Below are 16592 nucleotides of genomic sequence, written 5' to 3' on the forward strand. Positions count from 1 at the left end.
TGACTCAACTATTTGTTTTATCAAATTACTTATTTACTTGATTTGATTCAAATTGCTCTTTATCACAGTATTTTTAGTTTTGATAACTGCGTTAAAAAGCTTTTTGGGAAAATCTTTTTAAATTTAAAGTTGAGTATCAAACTGTTTAAAGAGAACCCTACATAAAATTGTTGATATTTGTAAATTAATATGGATTTCTATTTTATTGGTGTGTTCCTACCTCGTAAGTAAATTCATTTATATTAAGATCAAAAGAATAACTTAATTTTTTATTCATTAAATTTAAAAGTCGTAAAATTTTCGGATGAATATCAAAACATACTGAAGTATCCAAACTTATGTAATTGATTTTTTTTTTTTAAGTGTAAGGCGTAAGTGGTAATTACTCCAAATTACATTAAAGATAAGTTGTAGCAAGATATTGGAGTCATTTGGACATTTCAAAAGTTGCAGATTGACTTCCATTATCAGTTAGTCCAGTAGCGAGAAGTAACTTAGGCATGAATGTAATTCTTCTCCACCTCAAATGTAGGTGAGGATGAATGATATTTTGTTAATAAAGAAAAGAAAAAAAGAGTTTCAAGGATTAAAAAAAAGAGGGTTTTCCACCAATGAAAACTACTTTTTTCGTACCAGTTCAATAGATATTCACATAGAAGTTACCTTTAGGGCGGTTTCTACGTTTTTAAAGAAGACCCATTTATGATAAGAATTCGGCTATAATGCTAACAATGATTTCTTCTAAAACTGTTTTTTAAAGGCGCAGTCCTCAATAGTTTTGAGCTATTCTCACTCCTGAAGTAATCTAGATAAATGTTAACTAAATTTTCTCATTTAAGAAACTATATCCTAATGTTCTGCTGAATTTTACATAACTTCCATTAAAAAACGGTAATTTAACAGGATATGTTATGATCAACTACATCAGCGCAGTAAAACAAAAAGTTTGAATTCTAAAGTAATTTATGGTAAACAGTGTGAAACTTTTAATATTTTGTCTTGGAAGTTGTTGCACTAATGAGATGTTTAGGTTGTTATGAAGGTTAGTTTCGTAGAGAGTAATTTTGACTGAAATGTATGTTTGTAGGTTTGACTGAACCCCACAGCTCTAGTCCATATGTCCACACACACAGGTTTTAGGATAGTAGATTTTAAGTTTCATTTAATTAATCAATTTTATTTTACGCAACGATAATTTTATAACTCATAGTATCGTTGAAAAACAGCTTCTTAATATAAGATAAACTTTCCTTTATACACTTTATTTCATTGAATAAAGATGATTTTCAAATTAAAAACAGCCTACACTCTAGAGAACTAAAATGTTTATTAAATTAAGTCAAAATGAAAAATGACGTTAGAAAACTATTCATATCATTCTTCCCGTATGCATGTGGCATAATGTCTGCAAATGTGAATTCTTTTGGTTTGCATAGCATTCAATTTTAACGAAAATCTAATAATTTTTTATAGGATAGAATAGAAAATGTGTTTATTCAAATTATACACAAAAGTGCATCGCATACTCTTACTATTTTACCCAAAGACACTACCACGATGATTTATAAATCGTCCTTGGGAGGCCAGTTGTTGGAAACATATTTTTATTTACACACACTCACACATTTATATATATTCAAGAAATCAAATAAAAAAAGAACATATCATTGTTATTTGTTAATTATAATCGTCAAAATTAAATTTGAGGGTGAAAGAAGAGTGACCAAAAAGAAACAAATCAATCATTACTTGTTAAGATGGATATTAAATTTTCATTTAATTCTAATAAAAAGCTAAAAAAAACCAAAAGTGCATTTTTATGCTACCTAGCGACAAAAGCCTGAACTAAACATTTTTAGTAGTTTTAATAAATGCCGCTAGGTAGTGTTGAAGGCTTCTATCAACACTGGAACAAACTAATTCAACATTTTCTATTTAACTATTCTAACAATATTCTATTTCTATTCTAACAAACATTTTCTATTTAAGGTTTATTTCATTCCTTTTTCTCCATTAAACTGGTTTTGTTAAGGCGTGTCAACGTGTTATTCTTTCTGGATTAATAACTCAGTCACCAAAAATAGTGAACAATACCTACCACGTCCAGCAAATATTGCTTGATTCTTGGTGGCCATTTTTGGAAGTTTATAATTTTGGACGTTTTTAGAGTACTTTTTATTGCATTTCATCATTTTTAAAGAAGTGGTAAGTACCAGATGTCAAAAAAAAAATTGCAATAAAGAATAAGGCCTAGGCTTTCAAAAAAAGTTCAGTTAAGTGGCTCAATTAGTGTCAAATAACAGTGAATGATGAATTTGAGTAGATAATTAGTGTAATTAGCATATTCGCAACCGTCATATTTTTCGACTTATGTGAAAAAATTGGTGGGGTCCCTTGTAAGAGATGAGATGTCCATCTGCTATTAAGATTTATTCTAACGAAAAGCATCCCCAAAACTTGATTAAATGGCTACTTGTTCTTGTGTCACCAGTCTCTGTTACGAAGTTGATTTCAAATTTTCCAGCGTCATTGTAGATACCCGGCTAGAGAACCAATAAAATAGTTGTAGAGTAACCAGTAAAATAGAGAGTAAAATAAAATAGTAATTCAAGCAATAAAATCTGTCGGAAGCACTCTCATGAGGCTTTGTTTTACAACAATTATTTCTTTTCTTTCTTATTATTTCTTTTTCTTCAAACTCAGAATTTTATAGCATAATTAAATACTAACCCAAGGTGCGGCTTGAACCGAGGTCTGCAAAACTTAGACATGAACAGTGGAACTGGATACAATTGCCGGTATTTTATTAAATGGTAAATATGGGAAATTTATGAAGTATGTTGTTTGCTCCGTGACACCTAATTTGTTAGTTGCAAAAAAGACATTACTTTATTACTAACGCTACAAACATTTCTGAATAAGTTGTCCCAAGATGAAATTTTAGAGAGTAGCCTAATTCTCAAAACTTCACTAAAACAATTTTTCCAAAACTTCATTGATTTCTTTTCTTTTTTTTTAGAATTAAGGAAAAACATAATATAAAAATACAAATAATTTATTTTGAGCAATTTTAAATTGCAATACAAAATTGCTTAATTTTATATAAATAAATATAAAAAGACTAATTAATTTTATTGGTCTATCTTCATTTTGGACGGAATATTACTCGCAGTCACATGTTACATTTTTTAATTTATGATAAAACTACTATATCTAGATACACTAACAACAATCTAATTATTTGAACTAATTTCAAATCACAACTTTGTTCCCAACACCTAAATTTTAAACACTGAATAGTAACCGACTAGATTATTGGCGAAGGACTGGATTAATTATTTTAACAATACAACGCCAATTCTTAAAACTAAATATTTACAAGCAAAAGTCGATTCTATTTGTGTTAGAAAATCATCCCCAAATTCAGAACATTGCTTTTTTAGACAAGAATATTTTTCTTTTGACGTTTACATATTAAATAAATTAAAAAGATTTTGATATCAGACAAGCGTAAATTCGTCCTAAGCTAGAAAAAAAAAAGTAAAAGTAATTCGATGAGATTATCTCTTTCGTTGCGTTTCATTAACGCTACTTATAGTGGCAAGAACGCAGGTACAAATACAGCCTAATATCCAACAGCATTTGTCTCTAGCGGAGCTATACTGGGCTTTTCCATATCTATTTCACTTTCTCGTTGGCACTTGGGTACTTTGTGTTGTCTTTCACATCTCTTGGATACGTCCCAGTAGATGAAACCTTCGGGGCATTCATACATTCGTCCTGAGCGAAAAAAATACAAAAACATGTTAACACCATCTATAAGATAACTAATAGATTAACATTTTCTACAATGTAAATACCTTGCATTCTGCCCCTGAAGTCGTACGAACACTTGTAGAATCGGTTACAGTCTCCATCGTATGGGAACGCTCCTGCTTCTGGACACAGAGTTTTCCTACTTCTCACTTGTAACTGAAATAATAATATAGGAAAATATTTAAAGTAATTTATTTATCAAGTGATTTTTTTTCTATTGTATATCTTACTGTTATATTTTAGATAACTTATGACCCAGTTTCATTATCAAGGAAAGCATAAATGTCTGTACACTGCTTTGTATGAATTTAGTTGTTCGCCATTTAATAATAATTAATAGCATAATTAATTTTTGTTGAAGGATTTAAAAGATGAGCGGTTAGAAAATCTCAATGTGGAAGCTGCAAAAAAATATGTGAGAATAATAAAACAATTATTATTATGTGAAATTGGGAAGAAAGATAGGTGATCAAATTAAGAAATATTTGAAAGCAAGGTTGGCTCTAATCAATCACATTTTGTTTTTATTCGATGGCCGTGGAATGTGTTTGTAGAATTTAATGCTGGCAGTACTGTCAGTCAATTAATAGATTATGTCCATCAAAAGTCAGATTTTGTTTGATGAAGAGCTTCTAAGATTATTGGGGGAATTGGTATGTAAACACTGACTTTCCCGTGAATTTGGGGGAAACTAAATTAATGACCAATCATGAGAAAATGGTTGTGGTAGTTGACAAAACAATTGAACATGTGGAGTACAGGTACTAACTTTTTTTCAGAGATGATTTTTAACATTCTAAAAATCAAATAAATAAATAAATGCAAATATTTTACCGGTGGAGGAGATCCATCCGCACGTCGTCTGACCAATCTTTTTGTTTCAGCCATTTCTCCGTTGCAGGGAGCCGCTTCATCTGAAATATGAATAATAAAATTTATTTACATTTTTTAGATTTACAAAAGAAGATATGTTATGTTAAGAAGAATAATAAATATTCAGGGTATCGCTTAGCGAAACCCCTGAAAAAAAGGAAGTGGTAAATCCAATAGAAAACTTAGAGAGAAGCTGAGTGTGTGAAATAGGTCTGTGTAAGGAAGGAATGCATAAGATGAGCGTAATGAGAGAAAAATAATGGAAGAGACCCTAAAAGGAAGTGGTGTTCTAGTGTATTAGTTGAATGAAAGCAGTTTTTATTTGGCCGATATCAAAAAAGGTTATATAACCGATATACAACCATAGTATTGGCGACCAGAAAACAAAGGTAAAGAGATATGCTTAAATAAATGAAGAAGAAGGATGAATCGTCCGGCAGTGCACTGAGAAACCGCTTCGGGCGCCTATGACCTCTGATGTTGGTGCGCCTTAAATTAATTTAAAAGAGAGAAAGAGAGAGAAGAATGAAGATTGCACCGAAAGAATAATAGAAAGAGCTTAAATTTAAAGAACTAAACATATTAAATTTTAGAATATGCACGAAAGAAACTCCAAATATTATTAAAACATTTTATGGCTAAGTTCGTATTAACAAAAATACTATTTTGTTTTTTAGACTGAAATATGTAAAATTCATTTACCTGGGGGTAAACACTGGACTTTTTGTTCATCATATACTGTTCCATTTGCACATGAAAGTACTAGCACCTTCGCATTATTGTTAGACATTGTGCATTGGTAAAATTGATTACAGTATTTAGGATGCCTCTTGAATCCTGTTGGGCAAACCAGGGTGAACTGATCACTCTCCAGCTCTTCACAAGACGTTTTTGGCGGTTCAGAACTATCGGTTGTGGGTGTTGTAGTACTCTCCATGGGTTTCGTTCCAGTTTCTGAGGTCGATTCTTCTTCAGTGCTAGTGGTTTCTTGGTTCGTGGTTTCTGTCATAGTTTGAGTAGTTTGTGTCCCTGTTTGCGTTTGTGTAGTTTCACTCCCACTTTGTGTGGTTTCAGTTCCAGTCTGTGTGGATCCACCCGATGGTTGAGTAGTCTCTGCTCCAGGCTGAGTTGTTTCAGTTCCGGGCTGAGTGGTTTCAGTTCCCGGCTGAGTGGTTTCAGTTCCTGTCTGAGTAGTTCCACTCGATGGTTGAGTAGTCTCTGCTCCGGGCTGAGTGGTTTCAGTTCCCGGCTGAGTGGTTTCAGTTCCTGTCTGAGTAGTTCCACCCGATGGTTGAGTAGTCTCTGCTCCAGGCTGAGTTGTTTCAGTTCCAGGCTGAGTGGTTTCAGTTCCCGGTTGAGTTGTTTCAGTTCCAGACTGTGTTGTTCCAGTTCCTGGCTGAGTGGTTTCAGTTCCTGGCCGAGTTGTTTCAGTTCCCGGCTGAGTGGTTTCAGTTCCTGGCTGAGTGGTTTCAGTTCCTGGCTGAGTTGTTTCAGAACTTGGTCGCATTGTCTCTGAGCTAGTGGCGCTGGAAGGAGTAGTGGATTGTGTCTCCGAACCTGTACTTTCTTCAGTAGAACTAGTCTCATTTGATGTCACTGAAGTCGTTGATTCTGTCATCGGTTTAGTAGACTGAGTTGCTGATTCAGTGCTTGTTGATCCTGCGCTTTCGGATGTACCTCCACTTGATCCTGTCATAGTTGTTTCGCCAGTTGTTCCTTCTGATGTTGTCCCACTTGAAGTGCCTGTCTCACCCACTGTACCGGTGGTTTCACCAGGAGAACCTTCAGTTGTTGCTTCAGTGGAACCGTCCTCAGTAGAAACTGTGGTAGTGTTATTTGTAGAGCTGGTAGTTTCAGTATATCCTGCGGTAGTGCTGGTTGAGGAAGTAGTGGTGGTTCCAGATGTTGTGTTCTGTCCACTGCAATCTCTAGGGGGTTGAACGGCTGATTCATAGTTACAAACATTTAATGCGGGATCAAATATTGTGCCTTCTCCACATTCAAAGTCATATTTAGAAAACCTCTTCCCTTGATCGCCGTCCCAGTAAACGCACCTGTAAAATTTCTTGCAATCTGTTGGATGCGGAAAATAACCTGCCTTTGTGCAAATTATCTGACCTGGTGGAGGTACTTTATCGCAAGGCATAGAACTGTTATTTGGTGGCTCTGTAGACTGTCCAGATGACGCAGTAGTTTGACTTGGACTTTGGGTGGTTTGAGAACCCTCTTGCGATGTTTGTTCCTGTGTTGTAGATTGAGAGGGCTGCGCTGTTTGTGATTGTTGAGGTTGTCCTTGTGTAGTCTGAGAAGGCTGTATTTGTCCCTCAGTTGTTTGAGCAGGCTGAGTTTGCCCTTGACTTGTCTGTGAAGTTTGAGTTGATCCTTGAGTGCTAGGCTGCGTAGATCCTTGCGTTGTTTGAGAAGATTGTGGTGGAACTTCAGAACTTGGTTGCATTGTCTCTGAGCTAGTGGCGCTGGAAGGAGCAGTTGATGAGGACTCTTGTCCAGAATCAGGAATTTCGTTTATTTGATTACAATCTGTACGTTTTACTGCCCAAGGATGGTTGCAGACATTATTTTCTGAATCCCAAACCGTTCCAGGACCACATGAGAAATCATACTTCGTATAACTTGCACCGTTATTTACACATCTGTAGAACTTGGTGCAATCTCCCTGAACCGGAAAAAATCCATCACTATTACAATCATTACCACCGGTAGAGGTTTCATGTGGTTGTTGACCTGGTTGTGAAGGCTGCTGCTGTCCTGGTTGAGAAGGTTGTTGTTGATCTGGTTGAGATGGCTGTTGCTGTCCTGGTTGAGAAGGTTGTGGTTGACTTGGTCGAGGTGTCTGCTCTTCATTTGGTTGAGGAGGTTGTGGTTGACCTGGTTGTGAAGGCTGCTGTTCTCCTGGTTTAAAAGGTTGTTGTTGATCTGGTTGAGATGGCTGTTGCTGTCCTGGTTGAGAAGGTTGCTGTTGACCTGGATATTGACTCTCTCCTTGAGAAGGCTGCTGACTTGGAGATTGATTTCCGGTTTGACCAGCATTGGAACAACGCCCCTGGACTGCCCAAGGATGGTTACAGACATTGTTTTGAGAATCCCAGACTGTACCTGGCCCGCAGTCAAAATCATATTTAGTAAATTTTCCTGAACCATAATCGACGCATCTATAAAATTTGTTGCAATCATTTGAATTGGGATAGAATCCTTCTTGAATGCACGTATCTCCACTTCCTGGTTGCTGCCCCGGATATTTTTCAGGTTGTTGTCCAGGATATTGTGCAGGCTGCTGGCTAGGTGGTTCTGGTTGCTGGCCAGGATACTGACCTGATTGCTGGCCAGGATACTGTCCTGGTTGCTGCCCCGGATATTTCCCAGGTTTTTGGCCAGGTTGTTGCCCAGGATGTTGCCCTGGTTGTTGCCCAGGATATTGTGCAGGCTGCTGGTCAGGTTGTTCTGGTTGCTGGCCAGGGTTCTGTCCCGGTTGTGACGGTTTCTGTCCTGGTTGCTGACTAGGTTTCTGACCTGGATACTGTCCTGTTTGTTGGTCAGGTTTTGTTGGTTTCTGTCCAGGATACTGCCCCGATTCATGGCCAGGCTTTGATTGTTGTCCTTGCGTTTGGCCAGGTTGTACGCCTGGCGGTTGTCCTGGAAGAGGTGTGGTTGGTTGGTTTGGCTGCTGGGCTTGGCTTGGTCTTTGTCCTTGTTGTTGATTTGGTCCTTGAGTGGGACGTCCTGGCTGGTACCCTTGCTGAGCAGGCTTCGAGGGAGAAGCTGGTTGACTTGGTTGCTGTCCTTGACCAGGTCCTTGTCCTGGTTGACTGGGGTGTTGTCCAGGACGGGATGTGGTAAACTGACTTTGATTTGGATTGGTAGGAGGGCCTTGAGGTTTTGTTGGTCGTTGTGTTGTTTGCTGACTACTTCCTTGAGACATTTGTTGATTATTAGAACTTTGTTGGTTAGAGCCGGAAGAGGCTGTTTGGTGATTACTTCCTGAAGAAGTTGACTGTTGGTTAGAACCAGATGAAGTAGTCTGTTGATTTGAAGATGTAGTTTGTTGATTAGACCCTGAAGACATAGTTTGTTCATTTGATCCTGAAGATGTAGTTTGTTGGTTTGATCCAGAGGATGTAGTTTGTTGGTTAGCTCCTGAAGTCATAGTTTGTTGATTTGAACCTGAAGATGTAGTTTGTTGGTTTTGCCCAGATGATGTAGTTTGCTGATTTTGACCAGGAGATGTAGTTTGTTGGTTTTGACCAGATGTAGTTTGTTGGTTTTGCCCAGATGATGTAGTTTGCTGGTTTTGCCCAGATGATGTAGTTTGCTGGTTTTGACCAGAAGATGTAGTTTGTTGGTTTTGTCCAGATGATGTAGTTTGCTGGTTTTGACCAGACGAAGTGGTCTGTTGGTTAGATCCTGAAGATGAAGTTTGTTGATTAGATCCTGAAGACGTAGTTTGCTGGTTTGAATTTGAAGATGTAGTCTGCTGGTTTGAACCTGACGATGTACTCTGCTGGTTTGAACCTGAAGATGTACTCTGTTGGTTTGAACCTGAAGAAGAGGATTGTTGATTTGAAGCTGACGACGTAGCTTGGTTGTTTGAACCCGAAGATGTACTCTGCTGGTTTGAACCTGATGATGTACTCTGCTGGTTTGATCCTGAAGTTGTAGTCTGCTGGTTTGAACCTGTATTAGTTTGCTGATTTGACCCTGAAGAGGTGGTTGATGTGCCTTCAGAAGACGATGATTGTTGGTTATTGTTAGAAGAGGAACTTTCTTCACTTCCACCGGAACTAGTAGTTTCGCCAACCCCTGAAGTAGTTGATGTAGACGTTGAATTCCATGATGAGGAAGAACTCGAAGACTGACTGCTTGAAGAACTAGTACTGTTCGTCCAAGTAGTTGTTGTTTGTGATGAGGGTTGTCCCAACGGCACTGTAGTGTCAGACTGAATCAATAGACTCGACGGAGTAGTTGTCAAACCACAATCTTCCCTATGAACAAGATATTCATGGTTACAAGTTTCTTGTTCAGTATCCCAAGCCGTACCTTCGCCACACTTAAATTCATATTTTATAAATGAGCCATCCCCTTTGTTCACACATCTTAAAAATTTTTTACAATTACCCATAACTGGATGGAACCCTTCCGAGAAGCATTCATCATTATTACTCGATTGGTATTCTGGTTCATTATTTTCAAAATTCTGGAAATTCTCAGATGATGAAGGTTCACTTGATTCTGAGGTTGGCTTGGAACCACCAGATTCATTATTTTCTATATTTGGATAAAATGGTCCATTTGGATTGTTGGACACTACGGGTCGTGAAGGTTTCTTCGGGGGGTAAGGATTTGACGAATGTCCAGAATTTGGTTCATTTGTTTGAAATGATTCTGTAGGCGGAGTGGAAACATTCTGTTCATTACTTTCTAAGTTAGGATAAAACGGACCGTTCGGATTGTTTGATACGGCGGGACGGGTTGGACGGTTTTGTTTAGGTGGGCCTCCACTTTCATTTGGTAAAGAACTTGGAGGGTAGCTTTCTTCATTTGTGGAAGGTTCATTGGGATTATTTGAATCGACAGAACTTTCAGTTGCACTTGATGGATTATATTCGTTATTTGGAGACACAGTAATTTCTTCTTTACAATCTTGTCTGTTCACAGCCCATGGATGATTGCAGGCTTCATTTTGCTCATCCCAAATGGTACCTGGTGGACATTGAAAATCGTATCTGGTAAAGCTACCTCTTCCTCCATCAACGCATCTGTAAAATGATCTACATTGGCCTTGGATACCGAAAAAACCTGGATTGAAACATTGTGTGAATGGAGGTTGAAGAGGATTAACGTTTGCGGGTTGTTGTGCTTCTGAAGAAATTTGTGATTGTTCAGGTTGCTGTTGCCATGTTTGTTCGGGTTGTTGAGGCCACTGTTGCTGTTCAGGTTGCTGTTGCCATGTTTGTTCGGGTTGTTGAGGCCACTGTTGCTGTTCAGGTTGCTGTTGCCATGATTGTTCGGGTTGTTGAGGCCACTGTTGCTGTTCAGGTTGCTGCTGCCACTGTTGCTGTTCAGGTTGTTGTGGCCACTGTTGTTCTACTGGTTGTTGAGGCCACTGTTGCTGTACAGGTTCTTGTGGCCAAGGATGTTGTGGTTTAGGCTGCTGCTCTGGTTGAAGAGGAGAAGGTCGTGATTCTTCCCAAGAATTTATTGACGATACCTGATTATTTGAAGATGGGTTTGAACTTCCCCCATTTTCTGGATCTAAAACAAAATTGCAAAATTTTTGGTTTGGAGGTGCAAAACCTATTTTGAAATATTAAATAATGGTTAATTTTTAAAAACCAGACTTTAGTAATTCTCACTAAATAAAGTAAGTTATCTTACTTGTTGCAGATTGACATTCACGCCTAGTTGAGTCTCGTGGATGTACACAAGCCGATAAACTTTCTTCAAACACTGTTCCAGGACCGCATTGGAATTTTACTGCTTTAAGTTGTCCATAGTTGACACATCTGTAAAAGGACTGGCAACTCGTTGGATCCGCAAAAAAACCTTCCGATCTGCACTGAAATTGTTCGCCACTCGGAGGACTCTGAGACTGCTGCAAATCATCACCTCTGAACAACCTTCTACCTAATTACAAGAAATATTATTACTAAATTACAAAACAATAAATTTATTTTATAAGTTTATGCTAACTATTGTTTTATGAGGTATACAAGATCGCTTAGTTAAACCTTAACTGCCACTGTATATATACCTTTTACCCTATGTATATGGTATTATTACCTACCTGTTCTGTATATACCATCATTAATTACGTAGAGAAGAGAAAATATTGGCACGGTCTGGTGGGACGAGTGGCTCATCCCAAAGTTCAACAGCCCACTACTTTGTTTTTTGCCCAACCGCAGTCTCTGTTTCGAGATTAGATACAGATCATAAAGATCAAAATCCGTTTAGGTAATGATTCTTGTTTTACTTCACAAGTATTTTCTTTGGACTATCTCTCAGGAAATTTCTCAAAAAATTTTAAAACCTCATTATTCTCTTTGATTTCTGTTACGCTACTTTTTAATGATACCATTTTCCTTCCACAAAAGTAAAATTAATTAATTATTTAGTATTACAAAAGTTTCTATGAGTTTGTTTTTATGATTACAATTGGAAAATCTAATGTGGCTTTGAACAACTTCAGTAGTTTGGGGTTTTTCGAAAAAAATTCAATTTCAATAAAAAAAGAATTAAAACTTTTTTACTGCCTCTCGAACGCTAGCCATATCTGCCAAACAGTATACAAGTGTACAGTACAGGTGGAGTAAGCCAATACAAAGAACATATTTAAGTCTGCTATGGACAGCAACACTTTAAAAACAGAGAAAAATTTTCGGTTGCATAACACTCCAATTTAACGAGTAAATGTGTTCTGCTTTCTATAATGTAAAAATTTGAAAGTTTGTTTCCCAATGAGATAGTTTAAAGTAAGTCTTGTTACACCAGACTTTTGTAATTTACATTTAATGAATTCAGAAGTAGGATTTATCAGTTTAAAAAATAAAAATGTATATAACGATCTAATTAGCATCAATATTGCCAGAATAAACCAGAAGCACTAACTAAAATCTACAACAAAAAGTTTACAGATACCGTTATCAGATCAGCTAAGTCAGCAGGACAGTTAAAAATGTTGTCGAACAGAGTGTTGGGTGGACAAGATGCGAAGGATGAAGGAAGAGAGTCTGGTGAACATTCTCCAGGTCGTGCAGTGAAAGAAACTGGTCCTAGAGCATATTATTTACAACATGCACAGTTACTAAAATCTCCACATAAACACCGCTGGCTGCGGGCTTGCGAAGGCCAGTTAACCTTCACGTGGAGTTGTTTACATTTTGGTCGATGGGTATCTAGTCAAACGGGTTCTTTCTACATGTATATATAAAGTTCGTTACACTTCTTATTTCATCATTTATAACAGCGATAATCTTAGGGCAACTTACTTCCGCATTTTAAACTGATTACAAACAAAATAAAAAACAAATTGCGGGCTATTATAATAGGGGTTTTGAACATTAATTAAGGAATTAAAAAGTTGTCGTTGTTTAAGCAGATTATAGGGTTTTAGAAATGACTAATAGATGCCAGCGAAATGCCTATCCGTTTTTCCCATATTTTTAAATAACAAAGCAAGTTTAATGTGCTGCCGATTTTTATTTTAAAAAAGATTATTTACTGATGCAATGAATTTAAAATTTTCATTTTAACTGCCTACCTAAAGACTTCTTCAAAAGCTAAGAAAGCTACAAAATAAGGTTATCTCCGTCAAAGAAGGATAGATGATCCCTTTGTATACTTGGCAGGTGACGTAAATACGGCACGATTACGAAATAATGATGTAGACAATCTTTTTGTGTTTAGGGCACAATAATGTACGATCTGCGTCTCACATGCAATGTTTGTTAGAACCACTGAAAAAATTTATTTTGGTCTATAGTTATTTTAGGCAAAGGTAGTCAAAAATATAGCAAACATTGCCTATAAACAGTTGGTGTACCTGACCATTCATGCAAGGTATAAGATACTAGAAAATTCTGACAAAAATCCATTGCATGGGCGTCCAAACCTTTCAGAACAAGACTGTAGATTAATTAAAATTAAATAAAGCCTCAAGAGGGATGTTCATCTATTATAGTACGGCATTTGATGACCAGAAGAACTGAAAGGCAACTGTTGTTTTCTCGGATAGCCAGGCTGCATTGAAGGCCCCGGAAATGCCAGTGCTCATTAAACCATCTTATGGAAGGTAGAAAGAAGAAGACTTAGAACTATGACAGAAGAAAATAGTGAACTTTTCCTAGATTCCTGATCGCAAAAGAATCATAGATGTTGCAAAAGCTGAAGAATTGGCGAAGGAAGCTCTTCTCAATCTTTCGTAAAACCAGACCTCGCGCTACCGTTTCTGGTAGTTATTGGATTGCAAGAATCAAAGAGTGGGAATCCTCAATGATACTCCTTTGAGTGATAAGAACTGATAAAATGATACTTCAACGAGAAGTGTGCGGGTAATCAACCATCCTTAAAATTAATATAAATAACTGACTTACGGTAAGATATTTAGAATTCAAAAGTTACTTGTATCCACAAAAGCAGTAAGATAATAGTTTGATCACTGCTCAATGCCATAAACTAAAAAATTGTTCTTGTTTTTATTTTTGTTCTAAAACATAAATCTAAGAATAAGTTCAAAATCACTGTTATTTCCTCTTTCAGGAAATACAGTTGGTACCGTATAAAAAGCAGCAAAACTAAAGGAGTTACGTGTTTGAATGTCTTGCAGTATTACGTTCTTTTAAGGGCGAACAAACTTCAGCTAACAGGAATGGACGGTACGTCAGGATGGACTTCTTCCAGTGAGTGAGTAAACATCTGTGAGAGATGTCCCGTAATATTCGAGCAGTAGAGGATTGTTATACTTTATTTTAGAGGCTACTTAAATAAGATTGGTACCTTAACTAAGAGCTACTGTTGAACATTTTAGTTTATTTATTTCTCTTACTGTGTTACTTTTCTGAAGAAAGGAAACACATTTGGGAAGAATTAAACTTTGACGTCGGAATTAGAGTGAAGTGTCCTCAATACGGTTGTAGGATAAGCATTAACGATTTACATTTCTAATGATACTCTCTAATTCTTCAGAAGCAACTGCGAAGGAGAAAATGAACTACCCGAGCCAACTGCAATCATCTTACCTCTTAGTAGATTGGCCAAATAGAGGGCGTAACCTAATCCGCATTATTTCGATTCTATAATGGTTATAGTTGCATTTAATTTAATGGCTAAAGTGTCCAAAAGTATAAGTTCCGATTTTTATTCCCGACCTACTATGTACATACTATTTCGATAAATTAATAAGTTATTTATTTATTATTTGTTGCAGTAATTAAAGAGTTTGAAGCCAACGCTCTCTTAACGAACTCCTCAGGTTATTTGGACAGGGTATGTGAAGAAGGTTCAAGACCGTTTAGTAAAAGAAAGCAACGTTCATGAAACCTTTCAAAATGATTTAAGGAGATTCTAAACTCTTCACGGATTCAAAGAAGTAAATTGATCCTACGAAGACGTTAAGCGAAGCAAGTTTGAAGTCATGATGGTCTACATTTCTCAGCCAGTCTCACACATTACATCAAAATTGTAAATTTAATGTTTTGCTGTATAAGTTTTTGGGGAAATAATTTTAAGAGATGATAGGAGATAAATTATCTAACCTGATTGAGATCCCATATATTAATATTAATATTTCATGAGAACCTTTAGAAGTAATTGTATAATTATTGAAGTTCTTCGCTTATTTGTATATTAATTTGTTTTGATCCTCAAGTTTTGTATGATCTAGTGGAAGAAATTAAGGTTCGACTCCCTTATGACTTTAAAAAATGTTAATCTACAGAAAAATCAATATAAATTGTATAAAAACTTAAATGAAATTAAATGATTATATGTGTATAAAAAGTACAATTTGTTAAAACATAAACTTACCGAATTCGAATAAATTGTCGTAAACAGTCTGCGCTTCAGTTGTCTTCGTCGTCAAGATGGTTATTATGGCTACAGTGACTAGAATGGAGACCCGGGGTGGTCCCATCTTGTGGTCCCCTTTTTAGCTAATCTTCTGAAAGAGAGGGGAAAAAATTAGTTCATTTAAGTAAGTAATTATGGTCATCCAACCTTAAATGGCTGTCTTGTCTGCAAGATATAAAAGACTTCGCATATTTAATATGATTAAGATATACTTTTGAAAATTACAATTATCACTCAACAATGTAAAGGAAGTGACGACAAGCCGCATTCGTTGCGATCTAAAAAGGGCCACTATATTAAATGAGCGAATAGGTTGGCCAATTGCTTTTCTTAACCTACACCAAGCACTTCTGCTGTCTCTTGAGTATTTCAGTGTAAACGTTGTTTTCGACTGAGACAAACGGTGGTCAGGTTCTATTTTTTCAAGACTATCATCTCATGTTGAATAATACAATAATTTATTTTTTGCAATCGCATTAGGTTGATTCTCAATTCATGAACATAAGATACTGAATACATGTACGCAAATACTAAGGAGATATTTTTTTGCAGTTCTACAATAATCGTAGTGTATTCAAACGATGATTTCACTAAACATTTATGGACTAATTAAAGGAATTATAAATTCCAACAATTATTTATTTCCAGGCAGGACATTTTCATAAAAAAGAGTTCCTTATATTTTCAAACGTTTAATCAATGCGCCTTTAAAAAGTTCGTTCAAGATTTCTATTCTTCAGGTATTTCGGCGTCCTAGCGGGTATGCCTAACAAACAATATTTACACTGATACCTCTTTAACTTGAACAATATACTTCGGGTAGTTTTTGTGTACAAACTGAGTCGCCACATTGTCACTTTGTACGCACCCAACATCAAGAACTAATGCTGACTCCTGTGAAAGCCGCAATAGATCGTACAGTTCCCAGATTATTAGTAACCATTTGCTCTACACATATCCCTAAGCCAATATGTGATTTCCAAAAGGAAGCTGGGTTAAAATAGTGAGGACAATAGTAAAAGAGAAGCCATGGTTTTCTCGCGAAGTTTAGCTTTTGTGATAACACATTTTCCGCTGTGAAAGCTTTTAAAATTATGTAAATCTTTTGATCTAACTTAACGTCTCTAACGTGGTAAATAGCTAGAAATAATAAAACCAGATTGAAGCTGTTAGGGATAGTTTGATTTGTTAAAATGCTGGTTGTCACATTTGTTCTTATGACGTTGAGCACAAACAATGACTTGTTGAGATAGGAGGTTTATTTTACAGTGTCCGACTAAGATGTAGGTACGTAAAGATTGATTTACATACAATGGAAGACT

General features: G+C 36.4%; 1 protein-coding gene and 1 long non-coding RNA gene across 9 annotated transcripts in view; one reads left to right on the forward strand and one right to left on the reverse strand.

Annotated features, from left to right (window-relative positions):
- The first annotated feature begins 77 nt into the window (after positions 1-77).
- LOC141449045 (uncharacterized) lies at positions 78-15228 on the forward strand. 3 transcript variants are annotated; one of them, XR_012455308.1, is made up of 7 exons: positions 78-223; positions 1990-2205; positions 4060-4100; positions 4178-4577; positions 4769-5331; positions 11089-14106; positions 14630-15228. It is a non-coding gene; the product is annotated as an uncharacterized lncRNA (long non-coding RNA). The 3 variants fall into 3 exon arrangements; XR_012455307.1 differs by lacking the exon at positions 4060-4100; XR_012455309.1 differs by lacking the exons at positions 1990-2205; positions 4060-4100.
- LOC141449024 (uncharacterized) overlaps positions 3040-16592 on the reverse strand; it is a 56732-nt gene continuing 43179 nt past the window's right edge. For 4 of the 6 annotated variants that reach the window (XM_074118022.1, XM_074118021.1, XM_074118026.1 and 1 more), the window contains 6 exons: positions 15229-15361; positions 11080-11328; positions 5392-10956; positions 4651-4730; positions 3861-3972; positions 3040-3780 (listed from right to left, as the gene is read on the reverse strand). In XM_074118022.1, coding sequence (XP_073974123.1) covers positions 3626-3780; positions 3861-3972; positions 4651-4730; positions 5392-10956; positions 11080-11328; positions 15229-15334 — 6267 coding nt within the window. In that variant the 5' untranslated portion in view covers positions 15335-15361 and the 3' untranslated portion in view covers positions 3040-3625. Of the gene's footprint in view, positions 3781-3860; positions 3973-4650; positions 4731-5391; positions 10957-11079; positions 11329-14957; positions 15094-15228; positions 15362-16592 lie in introns of those variants that run through there. The other 2 variants (XM_074118025.1, XM_074118027.1) reach the window with 2 other exon arrangements.

Source organism: Rhodnius prolixus, unplaced genomic scaffold, assembly GCF_049639745.1.
Source record: "Rhodnius prolixus isolate KJV_2025 unplaced genomic scaffold, Rpr scaffold_2, whole genome shotgun sequence".
Taxonomy (NCBI): Eukaryota; Metazoa; Arthropoda; class Insecta; order Hemiptera; family Reduviidae; genus Rhodnius; species Rhodnius prolixus.